The sequence below is a fragment of the Rhipicephalus microplus genome, chromosome 3, assembly GCF_043290135.1.
Source record: "Rhipicephalus microplus isolate Deutch F79 chromosome 3, USDA_Rmic, whole genome shotgun sequence".
NCBI classification, from domain to species: Eukaryota; Metazoa; Arthropoda; class Arachnida; order Ixodida; family Ixodidae; genus Rhipicephalus; species Rhipicephalus microplus.
The window spans coordinates 172651098-172670678 of NC_134702.1; the positions used below are offsets into that span (position 1 = coordinate 172651098).

Sequence of the window (19581 nt, forward strand, 5' to 3'; positions counted from 1 at the left end):
TAGGCTGTCTTTTTGGTGCTTTTGGTATAGTGTCTTCATATAAGTGTTATGAGTGCTCATATACCAGTAAGGTCTTTTTTCTTGAAAGAGATAACAATCCAAGATATACTTATCAAAACTGCCTTGGAAGAGTTGGGGGGGGGGGGGGTCAGAGCCTTTGCTTACGTAATTCGTGCCTCTAATCAATAAATCTTGAAATTGTGTATGAATGAAACTGTTTTCGTATGCAAGTAAGTAGAGGTCAGCATAAACGTGAATATTGATAAGCCGGAGATTAGTATTGAAACTGAGTATATATGACCATAGGTCAACAAAGAGAAGTGGAACTCCATCAGTGTCACTGCAGAAATACATCTTGCTCTTCGGACTCGCTCACACTCAGAGTACCTAAAGTTTTCCTGAGCTAAAGTCATTCTGACTCACCTCGACAAAATTTCTTTCAACCAGACTCACTCGGAGTCTAACTCACAAAAATATTACTCACGCAGATTCACTCAGACTCGCCGCTCGATCTGAGTCTGTGAGTTTGCTCAAGTGAGTTCGTTGACCTATGGTGAGTGTATGCATGTGTTCGATCAGGTGACCTTCTATGGAAAAGGGGCGAGTAGCAGTGAATATAGGAAAAGGGCCCCTCTGCTTCATTGGTGCACGTGTGCCCAATGAGGTGGAATTTTATTGAAAAGAATACATTACTGTGGACACACGAGGGACCCTTTCCTCCATGAGTATACATGTCCCTAATGAGTTCGCATTTCAATGAACATGATGCATTGCAGTGAACACAGGGAAATGGATTCACTCCTCTGTACAGGCAGATGTGTCTCATGAGGATCTCTTCCAAAAAGTATTTATTACAGTAGAAACAGGAACACGGCCACTATCAAATATGTATGCAGATGTCTTACCAGGAGGCTTTCTACACAAAGAATGCAAGAAAATGGATGCTCTCACGTGTGCTTTCGCATGTGTCTCGTAAGGTTCTTTTTGTCGATAAAAGATGCATTGCAATGGACACAGGAAAATGGACGCTCTCCTGTGTGCTTTCGCATGTGTACTGTGAGGTTCTTTTTTTCTGCAAAAGATGCATTGCAGTGGACACAGGAAAATGGACGCTCTCCTGTGTGCTTTCGCACGTGTCTTACAAGATTGCTTTTCTGCAGAAAGGACGCATTGCAGTGGACACAGGAAAATGAACGCTCTCCTGTGTGCTTTCGCATGTGTCTCATAAGGGAAGTTTTGTGTACAAATGAAGCATTGCAGTGGACACAGGAAAATGGACGCTCTCCTGTGTGCTTTCGCACGTGTATTGTGAGGTTCTTTTTTTCTGCAAAAGATGCATTGCAGTGGACACAGGAAAATGGAAGCTCTCCTGTGTGTTTGAGGATGTGCTTCGAAAGGGAAGTTCTGTACATAAAAGAAGCATTGCAGTGGATACAGGAAAATGGACGCTCTCCAGTGTGCTTGCGGATGTGCCTCATGAGGTAGTTTTTCAGTACAAAAGAAGCATTGCAGTGGACACAGGAAAATGGACGCTCTCCTGTGTGCGTGCGGATGTGTCTCTTGAGGGTGCTTTTATGTACAAAAGAAGCATTGCAATGAACACAGGAAAATGGACGCTCACCTGGGTGAGAGCGGATGTGGTCAGTGAGGTGGCCTTTCAGCAAAAAAGAAGCATTGCAGAGGGCACAAGAGAAGGGCCGTTCTCCTGTGTGCGTACGGATATGTCTAACGAGGGTGCATTTCGTCACAAAAGATGCACTGCAGCTAACACAGGAAAATGGCCCCTCTCCTGTGTGAATGCGCATGTGCTCATTGAGGTGGTTTTTTATCGAAAAAGATGCACTGCAGAGGACGCAGGGGAAGGGCCGATCCCCTGTGTGGGTGCACAAGTGAGCCCCAAGCTTGGACTTGTACATGAATGCAGCTGGACAAAAGCGGCACTGAAAGGGGGGCTCGCCCATGTGTTTCAGAAGGTGTCTGTTCATAGTTGATTTGTCCACGGTCACATAAGTGCACTGCTGGCAGGAATGAAGTCGGCTTCGTACAGATGCCAGTGAAGAAGACCGTTCCAAGGAGACACACGACAGGGAGCCTGAAAAGACATTGAGAGCCCACAAAGCAATGCAAATTATGTGTGACACACTACATGGAACTGCACTACAGCAGCAGGCAATACACATGGGCAGCTGTGCATGCAAAATATATTGATGTCCACCTCATCTCACTAAGGCTACCATTGTGCCAATAGGGCACCATCACAGCATGTATTACAATAATTCCCATCTGGCATCGGATAAATTCTATGGTCAACACATGCGAACAAAGTGTGCCAGAAACTAGAATACAATTTAGTTCTCATTCCATTGCTAAGTATATTGCAAACGTCGAAAGTGTCTGAATGTGCACAAAACAAAACTAGCCCATTAAACTGCTTACTGAAGTTCTGTTTGCGGAGAAGTATTCACAAAACACTGCACACAAATTACCACTTCTTATCACAACACATCAAGCATAATAAAAAAATATGAGTGAAATATATTTATGTGATGCACTGTGTAAAATTAAAAACAAACAACACACATTTATGCACTACCGCAGCAACTGTTTATATTGCCACTTGGCTGCTAGTTGCGGCGAGCGCAAGCCATGGCTGCCCGCGAGAATCGAAGACGATGTCCTGGGGCAGCGCCTGCTCTGGCTAGTTGTTTTTTATTGAAGCAGCCATCTTGCCAGTTTTCGGTGCGTCTCCCTGCCGGCTCAGTTCTTTCAAGTTGAAGACCTTCTGTAGCACGTGAACACTGGTGTAGCTGCTAAGCAACCCCCAGCCGATGTTCCAAACGCCTCCAGGTAACCCTGTACCTGCAGTGACAACACCTGTTCGCTGCTCAAGCCGAAGACTCCGAGGAATACCACCTGAGCGTGGACCTCTTCCCGAGATGACGTCTGTCACACCCTCGAACGCTATGGAAGGCGCTGCAGCCTCCAACGCACAGGAAAGCGCTGCAGCCATGCCTCATACGCTGTGAAAGCCACATGTGCCGAGGGTGTTCCACGGTTCTGTCTTGGAGGATGTTGAAGACTGGCTGGCTCAGTTCGAACGGGTCTCGGATTACAATGGTTGGACCGACTTCGACAAAGTGAGGAAGGTGTATTTCAGCTCGGAGGACGGCGCTCGTACTTGGTACGAAAATCATGTACCTTTTCCCTCGTGAAGCGTCTTTCGTCGATACTTGCTGGCAAGTTGGGCCGATCCCGATGGCCGTGAACGAGCCGAGCGAGCGATTCAGTCGCGCCTCTAAATGCCGAATGAAAGTGCCACGATGTATGTGGAGGACAAGACGAGCCTCTTTCGTCGAGCCGACCCCGACATGGCGGAAGAAAAGAGGGTCCGTCATTTAATGCGAGGAGTGAAGAAGCAGCTTTTCGCTGGCCTCGTTCGCTGTCCCCCAAAGACCGTGGCGGAATTTCGGACCGAAGCTACAACCATGGAGAAAGTGCTGCAGCAGCGCTCTACTGTGTACGACCGGCAAGTGAGTGCCGCTTCGTCAATAGGTCAGATCGGAGGTGCGGCAAGCAACATCAACATCGACTCTTTCGGTGACCTCATTCGATCGGTGGTGCGTGATGAACTACAAAAGATTCAGTGCGAGTCCTAACCTACCACAGGGTCTATTTGCAGCCTTGTCAGAAACGAAGTACGACAGGCTCTCCAAGTGCCGCCTTCCAACTATGTCTCCCCTGTCCCGACGGAGCCACATCGTGCATCATATGCAGAAGCTGTCAGCCAATACACTCCTGCTTCACAGCGCTTCGTTAATCCTTTGCCTCAGGATGCACTTAAAAATCGACAGCCGCTTCACAGAAAATCCAGCGTATGGCGCACACCTGACAGATGACCACTGTGTTATCACTGTGGTGAAGCTGTACATGTGTACCGGGAATCTCGCTATCGTCGCCTCGAACTACAGGGCTTTGCTGTCGACGCACCATGACCGAGATTCGGCGAAAGGCTGAGAGCTATTGAAGATTACCTCTCATAGCAGCGCATGCCACTGCGGCGGCACTCGCGGTCCCCATCCCCAAGGCGATCTTCAAATTTTCGGAGCTTCCCAGGGGCGGCGACGGTGCGCTCGCCAAGCCCTAGGCGGTAAAACTAATGATAGCGGCCTACGGGAGCGAGGCCGCTGACACTCGACGCAAGCAAGGCCTCCCACCGGCGCAAGCACTTACACCGAGCGATTCCCCGACGACAGCGACGAAAGCCAGAAGCAGATTTTCTTAGAACATACATGTGGTAGTCGACGGTCACCACAACGTTAGTGCATTATTGGACACAGGTGCAGACTACTCGATCATAAGCGGGAAACTAGCAGCGCACATAAAGAAAGTTGTTACGCCTTGGTACGAAGCACAAATTGGTACTGCCGGTGGGCACGTAGTCACCCCAATCGGCATGTGCACTATCAGAGTGAGCATTCGGGGACGTATGTTTCTCGCCAGCTGCCTCGTACTTGGTGACTGTTCCCGAGACCTAATCCTGGGAGTCGACTTTTTGTGGGAGCACAGCGCTATTATCGATCTTCAAGAGCGTACCGCGACGTTTTTGACAGCTGAATCTTCCGACAAATATGACGACATCCGTGACAGCATGCTTCGCGTTTCTGCCTACAGCATCCTTTTGCCCCTACGTTCAAGGATCCTAGTTGATCTGGTGTCTGACAAGTTACCGGATGGTGAGGTTGTCGACAAAGGAAACTTGACGCTTTTGTTCGCGCTGCACGCAGCCTCATCAAGCTTCATGACGGACACTCTGCCCTACTTGTGACTAATTTCAGTAACGAGTACCAGCACCGGTTTCGCGACACCGCCATCGCTTTCGCCTACCCCACCGCAGACGTTTCTGAATGCTTCGCATCTACATCAGCCGACAACGGGCTTCGACTGACACCAAGCGACGTGACTTCACTACTTGCAAAAGTTGATGTGAACTGGACCCTCTCGGAACAACAACATACCGAGCTACGTGAACTGCTATATCAATTTAAAAAGTGCTTCTCGTCCACCTCAAAGGTTCGTCAGACAACGATCGCCAAACACAGAATAATTACGTATACCAACATCTCGGCCATAAAACAACACCTATACCGCGTTTCAACAAAGGAACGTGTCGTGATAAATGCTGAAGTCGAAGAGATGTTGCAAGTTACGTTATCCGACCTTCGAAGAATGCGTGGTCATCTCCAGTCGTGCTCGTGAAGAAAAAAGATGGATCACTGCACTTCTGTGTGGACTACAGGAAACTCAACAGCGTGACTAAAAAAGACATCTATACGCTGCCCCACATCAAAGATTCCCACAACAGACTGCGGCGGGCCAAGTATTTTTCATCGATAGACTTGAAAAGTGGCTACTGGCAGATTGAAGTTGATGAACGAGATCGTGAAAAAACCGCCTTCGTTACACCGGATTGCCTATATGAATTCAAAGTGCTTCTCTTCAGCCTCTGTTCTCTATCTGCAACATTCCAGAGAATGATGGACACTGTTCTTACCGGTCGTAAGTGGCACACATGCCTAGTTTATCTGGATGATGTTGTCAAGTTTTCTGCCACCTTTGAGGAGCACCTGAAGCGTCTGCCGAATGTGCTGGAAGCGCTCCGCTCTGCTAACCCGACACTGAAGCCAGAAAAATGCCACTTCCTTTACAAGGAACTAAGATTTCTCGACCATGTTGTCAGTGCGGATGGTATTCGACCAGACCAAGACAAAAGTACCGCGGTGGCCTCGTTTTTTGTTCCACGTTATAAAAGGCAGTACATCGCTTGCTAGGGCTCTGCGCGTACTATCGCCGCTTTATAGCCAATTTTTCTAGGATTGCCGAACCACTCACTCGACTCACTCGTGAAGATGTTCCATTCGTCTTAGAGGATCAACAGGACGCAGCTTTCTCTGAACTACGGGAGCGTTTGCAGACACCACCACTCCTCGCTTACTTTGACCATGACGCTGATACTGAATTTCATATTGACGCCAGCAACGTGGGTCTTGGTGCTGTCCTCGTACAACAACAAGAGGGCACAGAGCGAGTGACAGCGTACGCTAGCCGCACTCTTTTCCATGCCGATGACAACTACTCCCTGTCAGAGAAAGAGTGCCTCGTGTATGGGCCACAATGAAATTTAGGCTTTACCTTTACGGGGTCACTTTAAGGTAGTGACCGACCATCATTCGTAGCGCTGGTTAGCCAACCTACGGGACCCGTGTGGGCAACTGGCGCTATGGAGTCTTCGTCCGCAGGAATACGATTTCACGATCGCTTACAAATCGGGCCGCAAGCACAAAGATGCTGATTCATTATTCCCAGCATCTGTCGAAGTTTGTGGCCACGACACTGAGGATGACGGTGGTTTCCTTGGGGCCCTTACTACAACAGATCTGATTACACGACAGCGCCCGAACGATGAAATTCGCGCAGTTATCGAAAACCTTGAAGGACGCAATTCTTCTATACCTCGATGTATTTATCGAAGTATGTTGTCGTTATGTCTGCGAAATGGGGTCCTGTATAAGAAAAACTCCAAAGGCAATGAGAGAACATATCTTCTAGTTGTGTCAACTGCCATCCGTGACGACATTCTTCTTGCCTGCCACGATGAGCCCACATTTGGTCATTGAGGTTCCTCTCGAACTCTCGTCTCGGAATCTCGCTCGAGTTCGACAAGCATACTACTGGCCTAAGCTTTCTGCATCCGCTAAGTGATTCATGAAAAGCTGCCGGGAATGTCAACGCCGCAAATCTCTGCCACTGAAGCCCGTGGGGCTTCTTTAACCAATAGAACTACCCAGAGCGCCATTTGATCAAATAGGAATGGACTTACTGGGGCCCTTTCTGCTATTATCTGCCGGCAACAAAATGATCGTAATGGCCGCCGACTATTTGACGAAGTATGCTGAAACAAAGGCACTACAACGTGCTACGGCTTCTGACGTCGCCCAATTCGTTATGGACCAGATCGTTTTTCGACATGGCGCTACGTCGTGCGTAATCACAGAGGAACAGCATTCATGACCCACCTCATTCATGACGTATTCAAGCTCAGCTACACGAGACATCGCAAGACCACGACATATCGTACGCAGAGCAACGGCTTGACAGAGCAACTAAACAAGACCATCACTGACATGTTATCTATGTACGTAGATGTCCAACATAAGACCTGAAACCAGGTGCTACCATACGTCATACTCGCGTACAATACTTCCGTTCAGGAAACTACGCAATTCAAACCTTTCCGTCTTGTCTATAGACGTGACGTCCAGACCATGCTGGATGCGATACTTCCACACAATTCCGACGCTTTGATCATTGCTGATGCTGTCGAGCTTACCCAGTACGCCGGAGAAGCACACCAGTTAGCACGCCTACACATTACCCACCTGCAGAGCGCAGACGCATGCTGCTACAACGCTCACAATCGACAAGTTGAATACCATCCAGGCGATCAAGTTTATGTGTGGACTCCAGTCCGACTCAAGGGATTGTCAGAAAAACTGCTCAGTCGCTACTTCGGACCATACAAAGTGTTGGGACGCGTGAGCGATGTGAACTAAGAGTTGGTCACTGACGGCACCTTCTTGCCACGGCGGCGAAGGCACTCCTCAGAGATTGTGCACGTAGTGTGACTAAAGCTGTACTTCACGCGATAGTGTGACTGTGCATGAACCTTATCGGTGTTTCTGTGTATGCGCGTATTTTCTTTGGTCACCCCGACTTTGCCTTTGAACTTCACGAGCATCAGAGCGATGCCTTTTTTTAGTAATGGAGTAATGCCACTTGGCCGCTAGTTACGGCGAGCGCAAGCCATGGCTGCCCGCGAGAATGGAAGACGATGTTCTGGGGCAGCGCGTGCTCTGGCTAGTTGTTTATTGAAGCAGCCATCTTGCCAGTTCTCGGTGTATTTCCCCGCCGGCTCAATTCTTCCAAGTTGAAGACCTTTCGTAGCAAGTGACAATACATTATTGCCACAGTTACATTTTTCACTAACGTCTCTCTACAGTTTCCATGAAAGCACAATGATAAGCAGGGGAGACAAAGTCATTTATCAAAGCAAACTATCACTGTTGCGGATGATTGTGACAGCGCGACAACAAGCAGGAGAACCAAGGAGAAAGAAGAATAGTTAGGCACGAGCGGTTGGAATAAAGGCACGCTCTAGGTCTAGGGCTCGGGTCTTGAATACGCGACATCCTTCTGGTGTCGAAACCCCCCCTCCCGGTCACGCCCTTCCAAGACTTCTATTTCTGATGGCGTCGCCGGAGCGGCTGCGTAAGTAGCGTGGCGTCGTCTGGGCTAGCGTCACACGAACTATCACGCTGCTGACCGACGAGGTGCAGGCTTCCGTTTCTGTTGCCAGTCAGGTCGACTCTCACGTTGCCTACCTCCCTCAAAGGAATGCCAAACTTGTCACCTTAAACAAAGAAATCTTCGATGCGACTGACGACGACGACTATGAGGAAGAGCTCGAAGTCGTGGAAGAATACGACCGAAGGGTCTCTTGCACCGTGCCCTGAGCGCGTTTCTTCCTCCGAGAGGCCGCAAACAAGGCGACAATAACAAGTGCTGCAAGGTCGGTAGCTACATCACCTAACGCCGATGCCGGTGGTGCCAGCACCGCAGTCCAGAGTCATGTCAGTGACTCTTCTCGAGTAGCCGATGAGATTCCCAGTCTAGAAACGATGCCGCATCGTCACACGGTGGCCCTGCCGAAACTACAGATCCCGATGTTTCCCGGCGCACTTCGCGATTGGCAGTCCTTCTGGGACCATTTCAGTGCCACAATTCATCTGGATGAAGACCTTTTACAGATAGAGAAGTTCCAGTACCTTCAGTCCTATTTGAGTGGTGCAGCAAAGAGAGCAATCGAAGACATCCGACTAACCGAGGACCATTACAACATCGCGATCAAGACCTAGACGGAGCGATTTGGTCGATGCGACTTGCTTTTCAACAAGCATGTTGACGAAGCCACGGCCTTAGCGCCAGTGAAGTCGTCGACAGACGTGGAGAAACTTCGCCTGCTCTACGACAAGGTCAACTTTCGAGTCTTCACGTTCACCGGTTTGGGCGTCTCTCCGAACCAGTACGACGTGGTCCTCGACCACGTTCTGATGAAGTGTCTGCCAGGTGATTTTGCGATTCTCTACTGCTAGAAGGCGCAGGAAGCTCCGCAGGAAACGTCCGGCATCGCAACACTTGAACAGAGAGCTCGCCAGACTGCCGAATCGCTCAGGTTTCTACGCATTCAGATTAAGGTTCGCGAGAAAACCAGGCCAGAACAAACAGCGTCTGGTTTCTCGCAGTCGCAGCCTGAAGAGGTAGAACCTTTGTCGGCACCGATGGGACATTTGTCTACGCTGTCCGCACTTGCTGCCGAATCTGTTACATTTACGGAAGAGATGTGCCCTTTATGCAGCAGTTGTCAGCACACCATCACGAATTGCAACGTTCAACTCCCGGCTGAGGGAAAACGCTACTGCTACGTTGCGGCTTGCAAAACCACATGGCGCGTTTTTGCCGCCTGCACGCAGCATCACCGGTAAGTGCAACCAACGACACCTCACTATCCTCTGTGAATTGTTCACACTGGCAGCCCCAACCAGGATAAACGCGACGACAGTAAACCAGGACAAACTCCACATCGCCGGGCGATGCAGCTAACATGCCTTCAGTGACATCGGCCCCAAGCGCCCTGAGCGGAATGAACGCCGTTCTTCTTCAAACAGGACGAGTCTGGATAGAGTACGGGTCCCGAAAGTGTCTCGTGGGCATTCTTCTCGACAGCGGCAGCCAGCGCGCATTCATCGCAGCGGATGTTTCAAAGGACCTAAGGTGCCCGGTTATCGGAACCAAAGAACTTTCTTTGGTTACGTTCGGCCACTCGAAGCCATGCGAAGTAACACGCAGTTGACGGGTAGCGTTGACTCTATGAGGCCAACGTAGGGACATGGCGATAACCGTGGAGGCCTTGGAAGTACCCAAAGTGTGTGCAGTAACAAGTCCGCCGCTCAGTACTGATGTTTCACAGCTTTTGTGGGACATGAACTTGTCATGCTGCAGACAACTTTCATCCTGACACCTGGAACCCACAGGAAGTAAGCATCTTACTTGGTTCCGACGTCTACTAGAAGGTAGTAACTGGAAGAATAGATCGCTTGTCCAGTGATCTTACGGCCATGAAAACCAAGTTTGGCTGGACTGTTCAGGGCACCATAGAACGCGAGAGAAGTTCAGCATACATGAGCGCTCTATTCCTGTACTATACCTCGAAGTTCGTCCCTAACGGTGATCTTTCTGCAATAAGGCGTCTCGATGTCAGGGGGCCAAGGCACCTGCTGAGAAAAGAAACAAGGCTCCACCAGAACTTGAGGCATCTGAACAGGGCATCATAAAGTTGGATGGCTGCTACAACGTTCCGCTAAAACCACCAGTTTTGGGTAGACATTCAGGCAGTGATCATCGAAGATTGGGAGAAGGCTATTTACATGTGCAATTGAACTGGTTCAAGAAACGTTCTGAACTGTATAGACACCGTGGCAAGGCAATCAGAGAGGCATTTAGCAAAAAACAGAAAAGACGATTTGAAATACGACAGCCAAAAGATGATGGCTATTATGCGCCTCATCATGCAGTCATTCATGAAAATGCTGTCACACCAAGGCTTTGTGCTGTGTGACACCTCAACGCACACGCTAGGTCATGCCTGTCACAACGATGCCCTGCTGAAGGGTTCAAAGCTCAGCGCTGATGTTGTGCAGTAGCGGCTCGTCTTCCAGAGCCAACCAGTCGTCTAATGTAAGTTCGGGGGAGATCTTTGGTGGGAAGACCGGTCATACCGGATCACCCGCTTGACAGGAAATGCATTGAGACGGTCATTAGTGCTACAGCTTAAACGCCGAAGGCCTCGTTGTTGGGAGCTGCGAAGTGTGTTCCTGTGTTGACAGTAGCGCATGTTCAGTGCTACAATAGCTGAATGGGGCGGTCAGCGCACCCAGCAGAGAATGATATTGGGCGCATGCTTTACAGTGACTAGCTTCTGGAAAGGCAAGGAAAGTGACTGGTTCAGTTAGCATATAATCTGGAGGCAAGTCAGCCAGACAAGTGATCTGGACTAGCGAAACTACCTCGTGATCGTCTTGGCCCCTTGAGAGTATGTTGCAGATAATTGCGGCCGCGCAACAACAAGCAGGAAAACTGAGGAGAAAGAAGAATGGGAGGGCACGAGCGGTAGAATTAAACATGGACGTTCTTGGTGTAGGGCTCGGGTCTTGAATACGCGACAACCACTACTGATAGTGGTCGCGTCTTATCTGCATAAGTATTTTGCTCAGCATACACAGATATGTAAAAACAAAAGGATGCATTATTAAGTTTTTAGTCTGGACCATGAGACATTCGTAAACGTGGCGTGTGTGTTGTAGCCGAAGTTACGACAAGTGGACTTGTCGTTTTCAAGGTTTCTTGTTGAAAAGTCGACTGCAACACCCACACTGTGTTTACGAATTTTTAACCACAAGCTTTCATCTTCTCCTTCTTGCCTTTTGTTCGAACTTCCAGTCTAAATCAGTTATTTGCCACACAAGCGAAGCTTCATGTCGACAATTTAAATTAACACTGCAATAAAATTCATTACTTTTCCCATTTCAATACTGTTTGCACAAACCCTGAAAAAAAGAAAGATTAGTAAATTAGTAAATCTCGCTCGTTTTGATTCCGGCAATCTGGAGTCGCAGTCCAGTTATGGTCGCATACCAATCACAAGCTTGAGTTCGTAATGCATTAGGCTGCCACATACGGTGTAAACTGGTAAAAAAGTTTCAAGAAGAATCTACTACAATGCCTGTATGGCAATATCCAGAGGAAGTAATTTTCAAGTAATAACTGATAGTAATGCGTAATGAATAATTTTTGCAGTATGTTCAAAGACTACGGTCAGAATATGAGAGATGCCATAGTGCAGGGCTCCGAATATTTCTACAGCCTCGAGTTCCTTATTAAGTAAGGAATATTCCTGTGCTTACATCACTCCTGGCAGACATTGTTTCTCTACCGTCACTCACCGAACACTCTTTCTAAGGTTCTGGTTAAATACTGGCCGTCCTGGCTATGGTTATTAACATGCTAAAAACACTGATATCAAGAAGAATGTGCCATTAGTTGGCTATATCCAGCACAGTAAGAAGATCCCAGTTGAGGGCATAGCACGTGACATTGCGAGAACTCTTTGAGGTGACATGCGTAATTTTAGTGATCTGTTGCTGAGCAGATGAGTAACAGCCACGAGAAATAACACCCACAAATGAAATGCACGAGCATTCCTAAAATCTTATATTCAAATTGCAGCGATGCTATATGTTACGTCGCAAGTGAACGGCTCAGTAACCAAGCAAGAACAAAAAAGGTTTATTTTGCGTGTCTCACTTTTATGTGCTCGGCGATGGCGATGACGTCATGACAACATTGACGACACGCTTGCATGGCGTAGCACATCTCCCCCTTTTACCAGTTGAACCGTTGAGGTGGTCGCCGTAGCCTGTTGGACCGGCGAAGCGGTGGCGGTGCTTCAGGTTGGCTAGAGGGCGGCGACCCTGCCGGCGTGGGGTCAGCCATGCCGGCTGGCATCGGCGAGGTTTCGTTAGCGGTGGTGGTGGATGTTGTAGTGCCCCCTGGCTGCGCCGTGTTCGACTCCTTCGGGGTGCGCAGCCGCAGTTGATTCGCATGACGACGTTGCTCGCCGTCCGGCGTAGGCACAGTCGCCATCCGAGCCCCTTGGGTACTAAACTCCCGGCAACCATTTTGGCCGGCTGTGGAAACTTCTCAGCCACACCGGCTGTCCTGGACAGAACGGCATGGTGGAGGAGCGCTCTTCAAGACGCGGTTCCCCGCCTGCACTCGGGAGGCAACAGTCTAGCCTGGTCCGTAGCTGATAACCCAGCAGTAGTTCGGACGGAGACTTCCCAGCCTTTACCGGTGTCCATCGTTATCGGCATAAAAACTGAGACGTTTAATGAATGTGCACCCCCTTGGCTTTTTCGAAGGCCTTCCTTGATCGTGCGAACCGCGCGTTCCGCCAGGCCATTTGACTGCGGGTGGTAAGGCGCCGTCGTCACGTGGTTGATCCTGTTCATTCTTACGAACTTCTGAAACTCGGCTGAGACAAACTGTGGCCCATTATCTGAAACAAGTGTATGTGGCAGTCGAAACCTGGCAAATATGGGCCTCAACGCTTCCACGGTGGCTTCTGATGTCGTACTCCGCCTCGATATGGCCTCCAGCCACTTTGTTTCAGCATCTACGACCACCAGTAGCACGTTTCCGACGGGGCCTGCGTAGTCGATGTGCACTCGAGACCATTTCCGGCCCGTTTCTGGCCTAGGCACCGGAACCTGCGCAGGAGGCATTGCACTGGTTTGAGCACACCTCTCACATTCGCGTACCATCCTTTCGATGTCGGCATCCAACCCTTGATACCAAAAAATGGTTCGAGCAAGGTTTTTCATTGCCGCCATCCCTGGATGTGTTTTATGTAGGAGCCTCAAAAGACTCCCAGCAGCCGCTGATGGCACTACTATTCTATGTCCCCAATAAATGAGGTCCTGATTCACCGTCAGCTCATCCTTTTTCTGGAAGAATGGCCGGAATCGCTCCTCGGACTCTTTCAGGTACTGCGGCCAGCCCTGCAGGATCCACTTTCGCACCTGCTGTAACATAGCATCACGGATGATTAGAACCGCCAACTCTTTGGTACTGATGGGTGCCGCGTTCACAGCTTCAGCGTATAATACATACTCGGGAGCGTCGTATTCTACGTTATCGGGCTGCCCCCGAGGAATAGGGAGTCGGCTGAAGGCATCTGCGTTTACGTTTTCAGATCCTTTACGATAGGTTAGGCTGTACCGATATCCACCGAACAGCAGGGCCCAACGCTGAATGCGGGCCGCGGCCATCGGCGGAATTCCCTTGACTGGACTGAACAGTCCGGTTAACGGTTTGTGGTCGGTTACTAGTTCAAAGTGGGTCCCATACAGATAGTCTCTGAACCTGGTCACGCCAAATACGAGGGCGAGGGCCTCCTTTTCCTACTGGGAATAATTTTTCTCGGCTTTTGTTAATGTTCGTGACCTGAATCCGATAGGGTAGTCAATTCCTCCGACTCGATGCGACAACACTGCTCCTAATCCTACTGCTGAAGCGTCGCCCTCTAGGCGAATGGGCTTGCTTGGGTCAAAATGCACCAAAAGTTTTGCATTCTTCACTGCTTGTTTAGCTGCCTCGAAAGCATTCTGCTGTTGTCTGCCCCAGACCCATTTTACGCCCTTTGCCAACAATGCCTATAAGGGAGCTAGTAAGGTCGACACATTAGACAAAAACTTGCCGTAGTAATTTAACAGACCTAAAAAAGCTTTCAGTTCTCTTACCAAAGTGGGCTGGGGGGGGGGGGGGGCGTCGAGCAGTGCCGTGATGTTGTCGCTTTTGGGGCGTAGGCCGTGTCGGTCGATGCAGTGTCCGAGAAAGGTGACTTGCTCTTGCCTGAACTTGCATTTCTTCCGTCGTATGCGCAGGCCGTGTTCCCTCAGGCGCTGTAGCACTTGCTCAAGGATCCTGCAGTCGTTTGCCTTTTCCGATACAATTATGTCGTCCAGATATACCTGCACGCCGGGGATACCGCTGAGCACGGCCTCAATGCGCCGCTGGAAGATTGCTGGCGCTGACGACACTCCGAACGGCAGCCTGTTGAAACAGTAGAGACCCTTGTGCATGTTAAAAACGACTAGCCTCTTCGAGTCCTCGTCAAGGGGCAGCTGATCATAGGCGTTTCTCAAGTCCAATGTGCTGAAAGCTTCTCCGCCGTTGAGGTTCGCAAAGATATCGTCAACCCGCGGCAGCGGATATTGCTCCATTATGGCAGCTGCGTTCACCGTAAGCCGGAAGTCGCCGCATAATCGCACCTGTCCATCCTTCTTGACTACGGGCACCACGGGTGTGGTTCATTCGGCCGATGTTACCGGTGATAACACCCCTTCGTTTACCAGCCGATCTAATTCTGCTGATACCATTTGTTTGAGCGCATACGGCACCATCCGCGCCTTACAAAACCGGGGTCTTGCGCCTTCTTTGACGGTCAGGTGTACCGGTGGCCCTCTGAGCAAACCCAACCCCGGAGCAAAGATATCACTGTACTTTGATAGCATGGTTTCCACCATTCTGTCTGCATTTTCCGCCTGCTCATACGCCACCTTGTTTCCAGTGAGTACCAGCACGCCTGCCGTATTGAAGCTGCGGATAGTGTCACGGCCGCAAAGCATCGGTCCCGGACAGTCGATGACGAAAAGTTCGGCCTGGATGGTCGCGCCACTCATGGTCGCATTGAGTTGCAATTTTCCGTTGATAGGAAGTGGTCCCTTGAAACACGACAGCTTCATTGTTGTGGCTTGCAAACGTGACCATTTGCCTCGGTGTCACTCGAACACTGGCCGCGGAATAACACTCACAGGTGAACCCGTGTCTACCAACATCGTGAGCGGCACTCCGTTCCAGCTTATCTGGCGCAAAATAGGCTTTACGTGCGTGCTGTCCGTCACTTGATGTGCAGTCAGCGTGTATAAAGCTTCGAAGTCCTCCGAACTCTCTTGTGGATCTTGCAAAAGGGCGTTCGCTTGTTGCCTCCGATTAGTGTCTTCGTACGACGCTCTACACACTCGTGCCAAGTGGCCGCGTCTCCGGTATCGATTGCACACTGTTCGGAGATGACGACAATCATCCGCTTGGTGCGAAGATGCACCACAGCGGGTGCAAGGCCGATGATCATCGCGAGATAGCCCACTTGCTTTCTTTGACTTCGAACGTGAGAGGCCCGGCCGGACAAAATTCGTTGTGTCGGCTACCGGGGAGGGCAGTGGCTGCATGTTCTGCGCATTTTCCGCGGTGGCCTCAGCAGCCATTACGAAGTCTTCTGCTTCCTTCAAAGTCAGGGAACCGCGGGTCAACAACAGACGTCTTACGTCGTCGTCTCGAACACCACATACAATGCGGTCCCGCAGCATGCGGTGCAACATGTCGCCGAAATTGCAGTCTTCGGCCATGCGGCGAAGGGCGGCTACAAAATCCCGCACTCGCTCACCTTCTGCCTGTGTGCGCGTGAAGAATCGGTAGCTGGCTGCTGTTTCATTGACCTGCGGCTTATAGTGGCTCTGGAGATGCTTGATGACATCGCTGTAGGTGAGGTCGTTCACGCTTTTGGGGTGGCATCGTCCCTGAAGTACTTTGACGGCGCCATTGGACAGAGCCGCCACCAGCAGGGCTCGTTGTTTTGCCTCGTCTGTGATTTCCTGTGCTTAAAAGTATGCTTCCAAGCGTACCTTGTAGGCGGACCAGCCTCCTTCTTCTTCCGTGAATGCAGGCACCTGTCCCGGCGCCATAGCTGCCTGTTTCAGAAGCCGTGCTTCAAAGCCTCCTCCCACCGCGTCGATTCGTGCCTCGTCACCACTGTTCGAGTGAACGGCTCAGTAACCAAGCAAGAACAAAAAAGTTTTATTTTGCGTGTCTCGCTTTTATGTGCTCGGCGATGGCAATGACGTCATGACATGATTGGCGACACGCTTGCATGACGTAGCACTATACATTAACAGATTTCCACTTTGCATGCATTCATCTTCTAGCCGTTCCCACAAAGTGCTGCCTTGAGAGCGCCTAGCTTGTTTTTGGTGCATTGTCTCCGACAGCTGTTCCAGCGGTGCGACGCGGGGTATCGTGGTAAGGACACATGATCCGTGCCAATTCCTCCAAATGTACATGCGCTGAGGAATCCGCTCCTCAGAAACAGGCAATACACTACTGAGAACGTCCAAACGAAACAACATTGATGGTGTACGTGTACGAGTACGCTCAGGCACGCCATGTGCACATGTGTGATGTGATACAGAGATGACTTCTTGAAGTAAAACTGTAGATACTTAATAAACAGGTGCGGTTGGTTGCTGTCTCAAAATAAATCAACAGGTGTTTCATACCTTTGTACACATACCTTTGTACGCACTGTACTTGCCGCTCTCTCACCAATTACATCGCACTAAAAAGACAGACAACACGAAAATTACTATCTCACTATGGCAACCGTATTCCTTTACGTCAGCATTTTGAAGGATGATGACTGGTCGAACGCAAAAGCATTGAGTTGCTACCCTCATTTTATGTAACAGTTTGAAATGCCGCTATGGCACCTTTGCGGCCAAACTGAATTTTTCATAAATCCGATGAGAAACGCGAATACATACCTGAAAAACAACTGTATGGTTCTGTCTGCATAGCAGTTGAAGATACGATTTTCTTTTCGTCCTTCTGGGTTCCTTCGTGGTGCATGAGTAGCTGCACTTGAACCGATTTCTCTGTACCATCATTCGTTTCACACGCTGGCTCTGGTGATGTTTCCACAGCTTGTCTCAAACCACAAGCCAGACCTGGTGCTACTTTAAGAACTTCCTCTGTTACAACATCATCCTGAAATTAATTTGCTTGTTTTGTTACAAGTGGTAATAAAAAATATAATTCCGAGAAAAGAAATCAAAGCCGCTTTACCTGATCCATTTCGCTACGATGATTTGGTTTTGACGTGTGTAGGATGGTTGTGCCTCCAAGAAGCAACCATCCAAGAATCTGAAATAGAGCACGAAAAGACGAGTTACTGATGTATACACACAAAAATAGGAATATATCGCATTCATTAGAACGCCCGCTTCTTAAACATTTTTTAAAGGATAAAATAAAACCAATTATACTTCTGTACAATTGCCTAATCAAATTTCTAATGCCGCACCAAGTACTGCCAATGTTCGTCAAGAACTCAAACCTAAAGGACGGTAAAAATTTAGGCGAGTTGGAAAATGGCCATGACGTTCAGCGTAAACAAAACACAAACAATATAAGGAAACGACGACACAAACGTTGAATCGTTGAAAGCACTGACACAGCATTTCTGTCACCATTTCCTTCTCTTGTCCATGTTTTGTTTGCACTGGGTCTCATAACTAAAACCAGTTATATACATTTGTGTGGAGTTTCACTGAAGGTGTCGTAACAATATTACCACTAGTGAAAGAAGCTCATGTAAATATACTTCCTTGAAATTAAATATAAAGATGAAAATGGTTGTTTGGCCTCTCTATTTCTGAAAATATTTGAAAGAATATCTTTGTATCTATATATATGCTGTAAAATTTCGATCCAGCGCATCCTTCCCTTACTGTGAAAGATAATCGGACATGATTTGTAGAGGGCGCTCTTCCTCGTTAACGAATTGGAAACAAGATGGCAGCAAAGGAGCGGTGCGTGCTTTTAATAAAATATGTTTGTTGAAACCTGTGCGTAGCATGGATTGAAAGACGAAGAGGAGTAGTGGAGCAGAAACTTGATGAGCTTGGACAGTTCTACGGAGGCCGTGTTGGGAGGCTGTTGCGCAGTGCGCCAATACAGTCTGCAAAAAAGATTTTAAACATAGTTTGTTCTTTATGCTGAAGATTCTGGAAGTCGGCCTTCATTCCACTAGCTATCGCTTCTGGCCTGCCATGTCATTCTGCAACCAGACCGTCCCGAAGTGCGTGAAGAACAAGCAGGCTTGTCATTAATTCCAAAGTACAAAAATTGTGAATGGTGCAAAATAACTCATCCAATCCCGAAAATTAAGAGTTCTCGAAGCGTCATGCCCTCTATAGTTGATGAAAGGCGGTCATAGTCAGGAGGGCTAAACACCGAGTCGAAAACTTTCCCGAAGCACGAATCGGTAGCCAAATAAACAGGGAAGCACCCATTTCTTGTTGCAGAAATCTGAAGGATTCTATTATTCTGCTGGTGCGAATTTTCGGTAATGATACTTGCGACAGTGAAGCCATTTCAAACTTTCTTTTTTCCCACTATGGACACACACTGACAATTAAGATATACACTTATTTTCATGATTGCAGCAACGCCAGAAGATTTTGATACCATTGTTTTATAAAGGTATTCTGGAAAGAATCTCTGCGCATAGAGGAATACTGTACTTGCTAATATTGTGACGGAATCGCAATGCTGATGAACGCAGAGACCGCGTGTCCAAACTGAAACTGTTTATATGGCAGAAATCGTGGTCGGTACACGGGAAGTCAGATTGCAGCGATGTGTACTGACACTGGTACCAGCAAAGAAAGCGTCGGCTGTCGGTACTCTAACTAACGCTCACGCACATCGGCATTTACGCAAGTGCTGTTGAATATGCTATCACTAGTGGCCACGTAGGTTCAAGAGTCATCTGTTATGTTCACGTTGTGCCCTTAATCTTAACAAAATGATCTACTGCAGTCCTGAAGCTTTCCAAACACAACAAGAGCACTTTTTGCGCTAGGAATCACTAACAGCGTAATGGGGCGATAACAAAAATTGACAAAAGAATGTGGATATCCTCCATGAAAGAAGCTAAGGAAGTTACAAAGGCAGCAGGACATTCGCTCACGAGTGTGCACAAAAGCATACGATGCGGCACTGCATGTGTCA

At 48.9% G+C, this 19581-nt stretch overlaps 1 protein-coding gene across 1 annotated transcript; it reads right to left on the reverse strand.

The window, feature by feature from the left end:
* Positions 1-830: 830 nt before the first annotated feature.
* Positions 831-17704, reverse strand: LOC142802710 (uncharacterized). The gene is made up of 3 exons (XM_075887707.1): positions 17632-17704; positions 17331-17553; positions 831-2092 (listed from the first exon to the last, which is right to left on the reverse strand). The coding sequence occupies exons 1-3, from the start codon at positions 17638-17640 to the stop codon at positions 948-950; spliced, it is 1377 nt and encodes a 458-aa protein (XP_075743822.1). The 5' UTR covers positions 17641-17704; the 3' UTR covers positions 831-947.
* Between the last annotated feature and the right edge of the window lie 1877 nt (positions 17705-19581).

Excerpts from the sequence above, each read along its gene's own strand:
- LOC142802710 (XM_075887707.1), bottom strand. Across the intron at positions 2,093-17,330 it reads ACCATACAGTTGTTTTTCAG|GCTCCCTGTCGTGTGTCTCC; the intron begins GTATGTATTCGC and ends ATGTCTTTTCAG.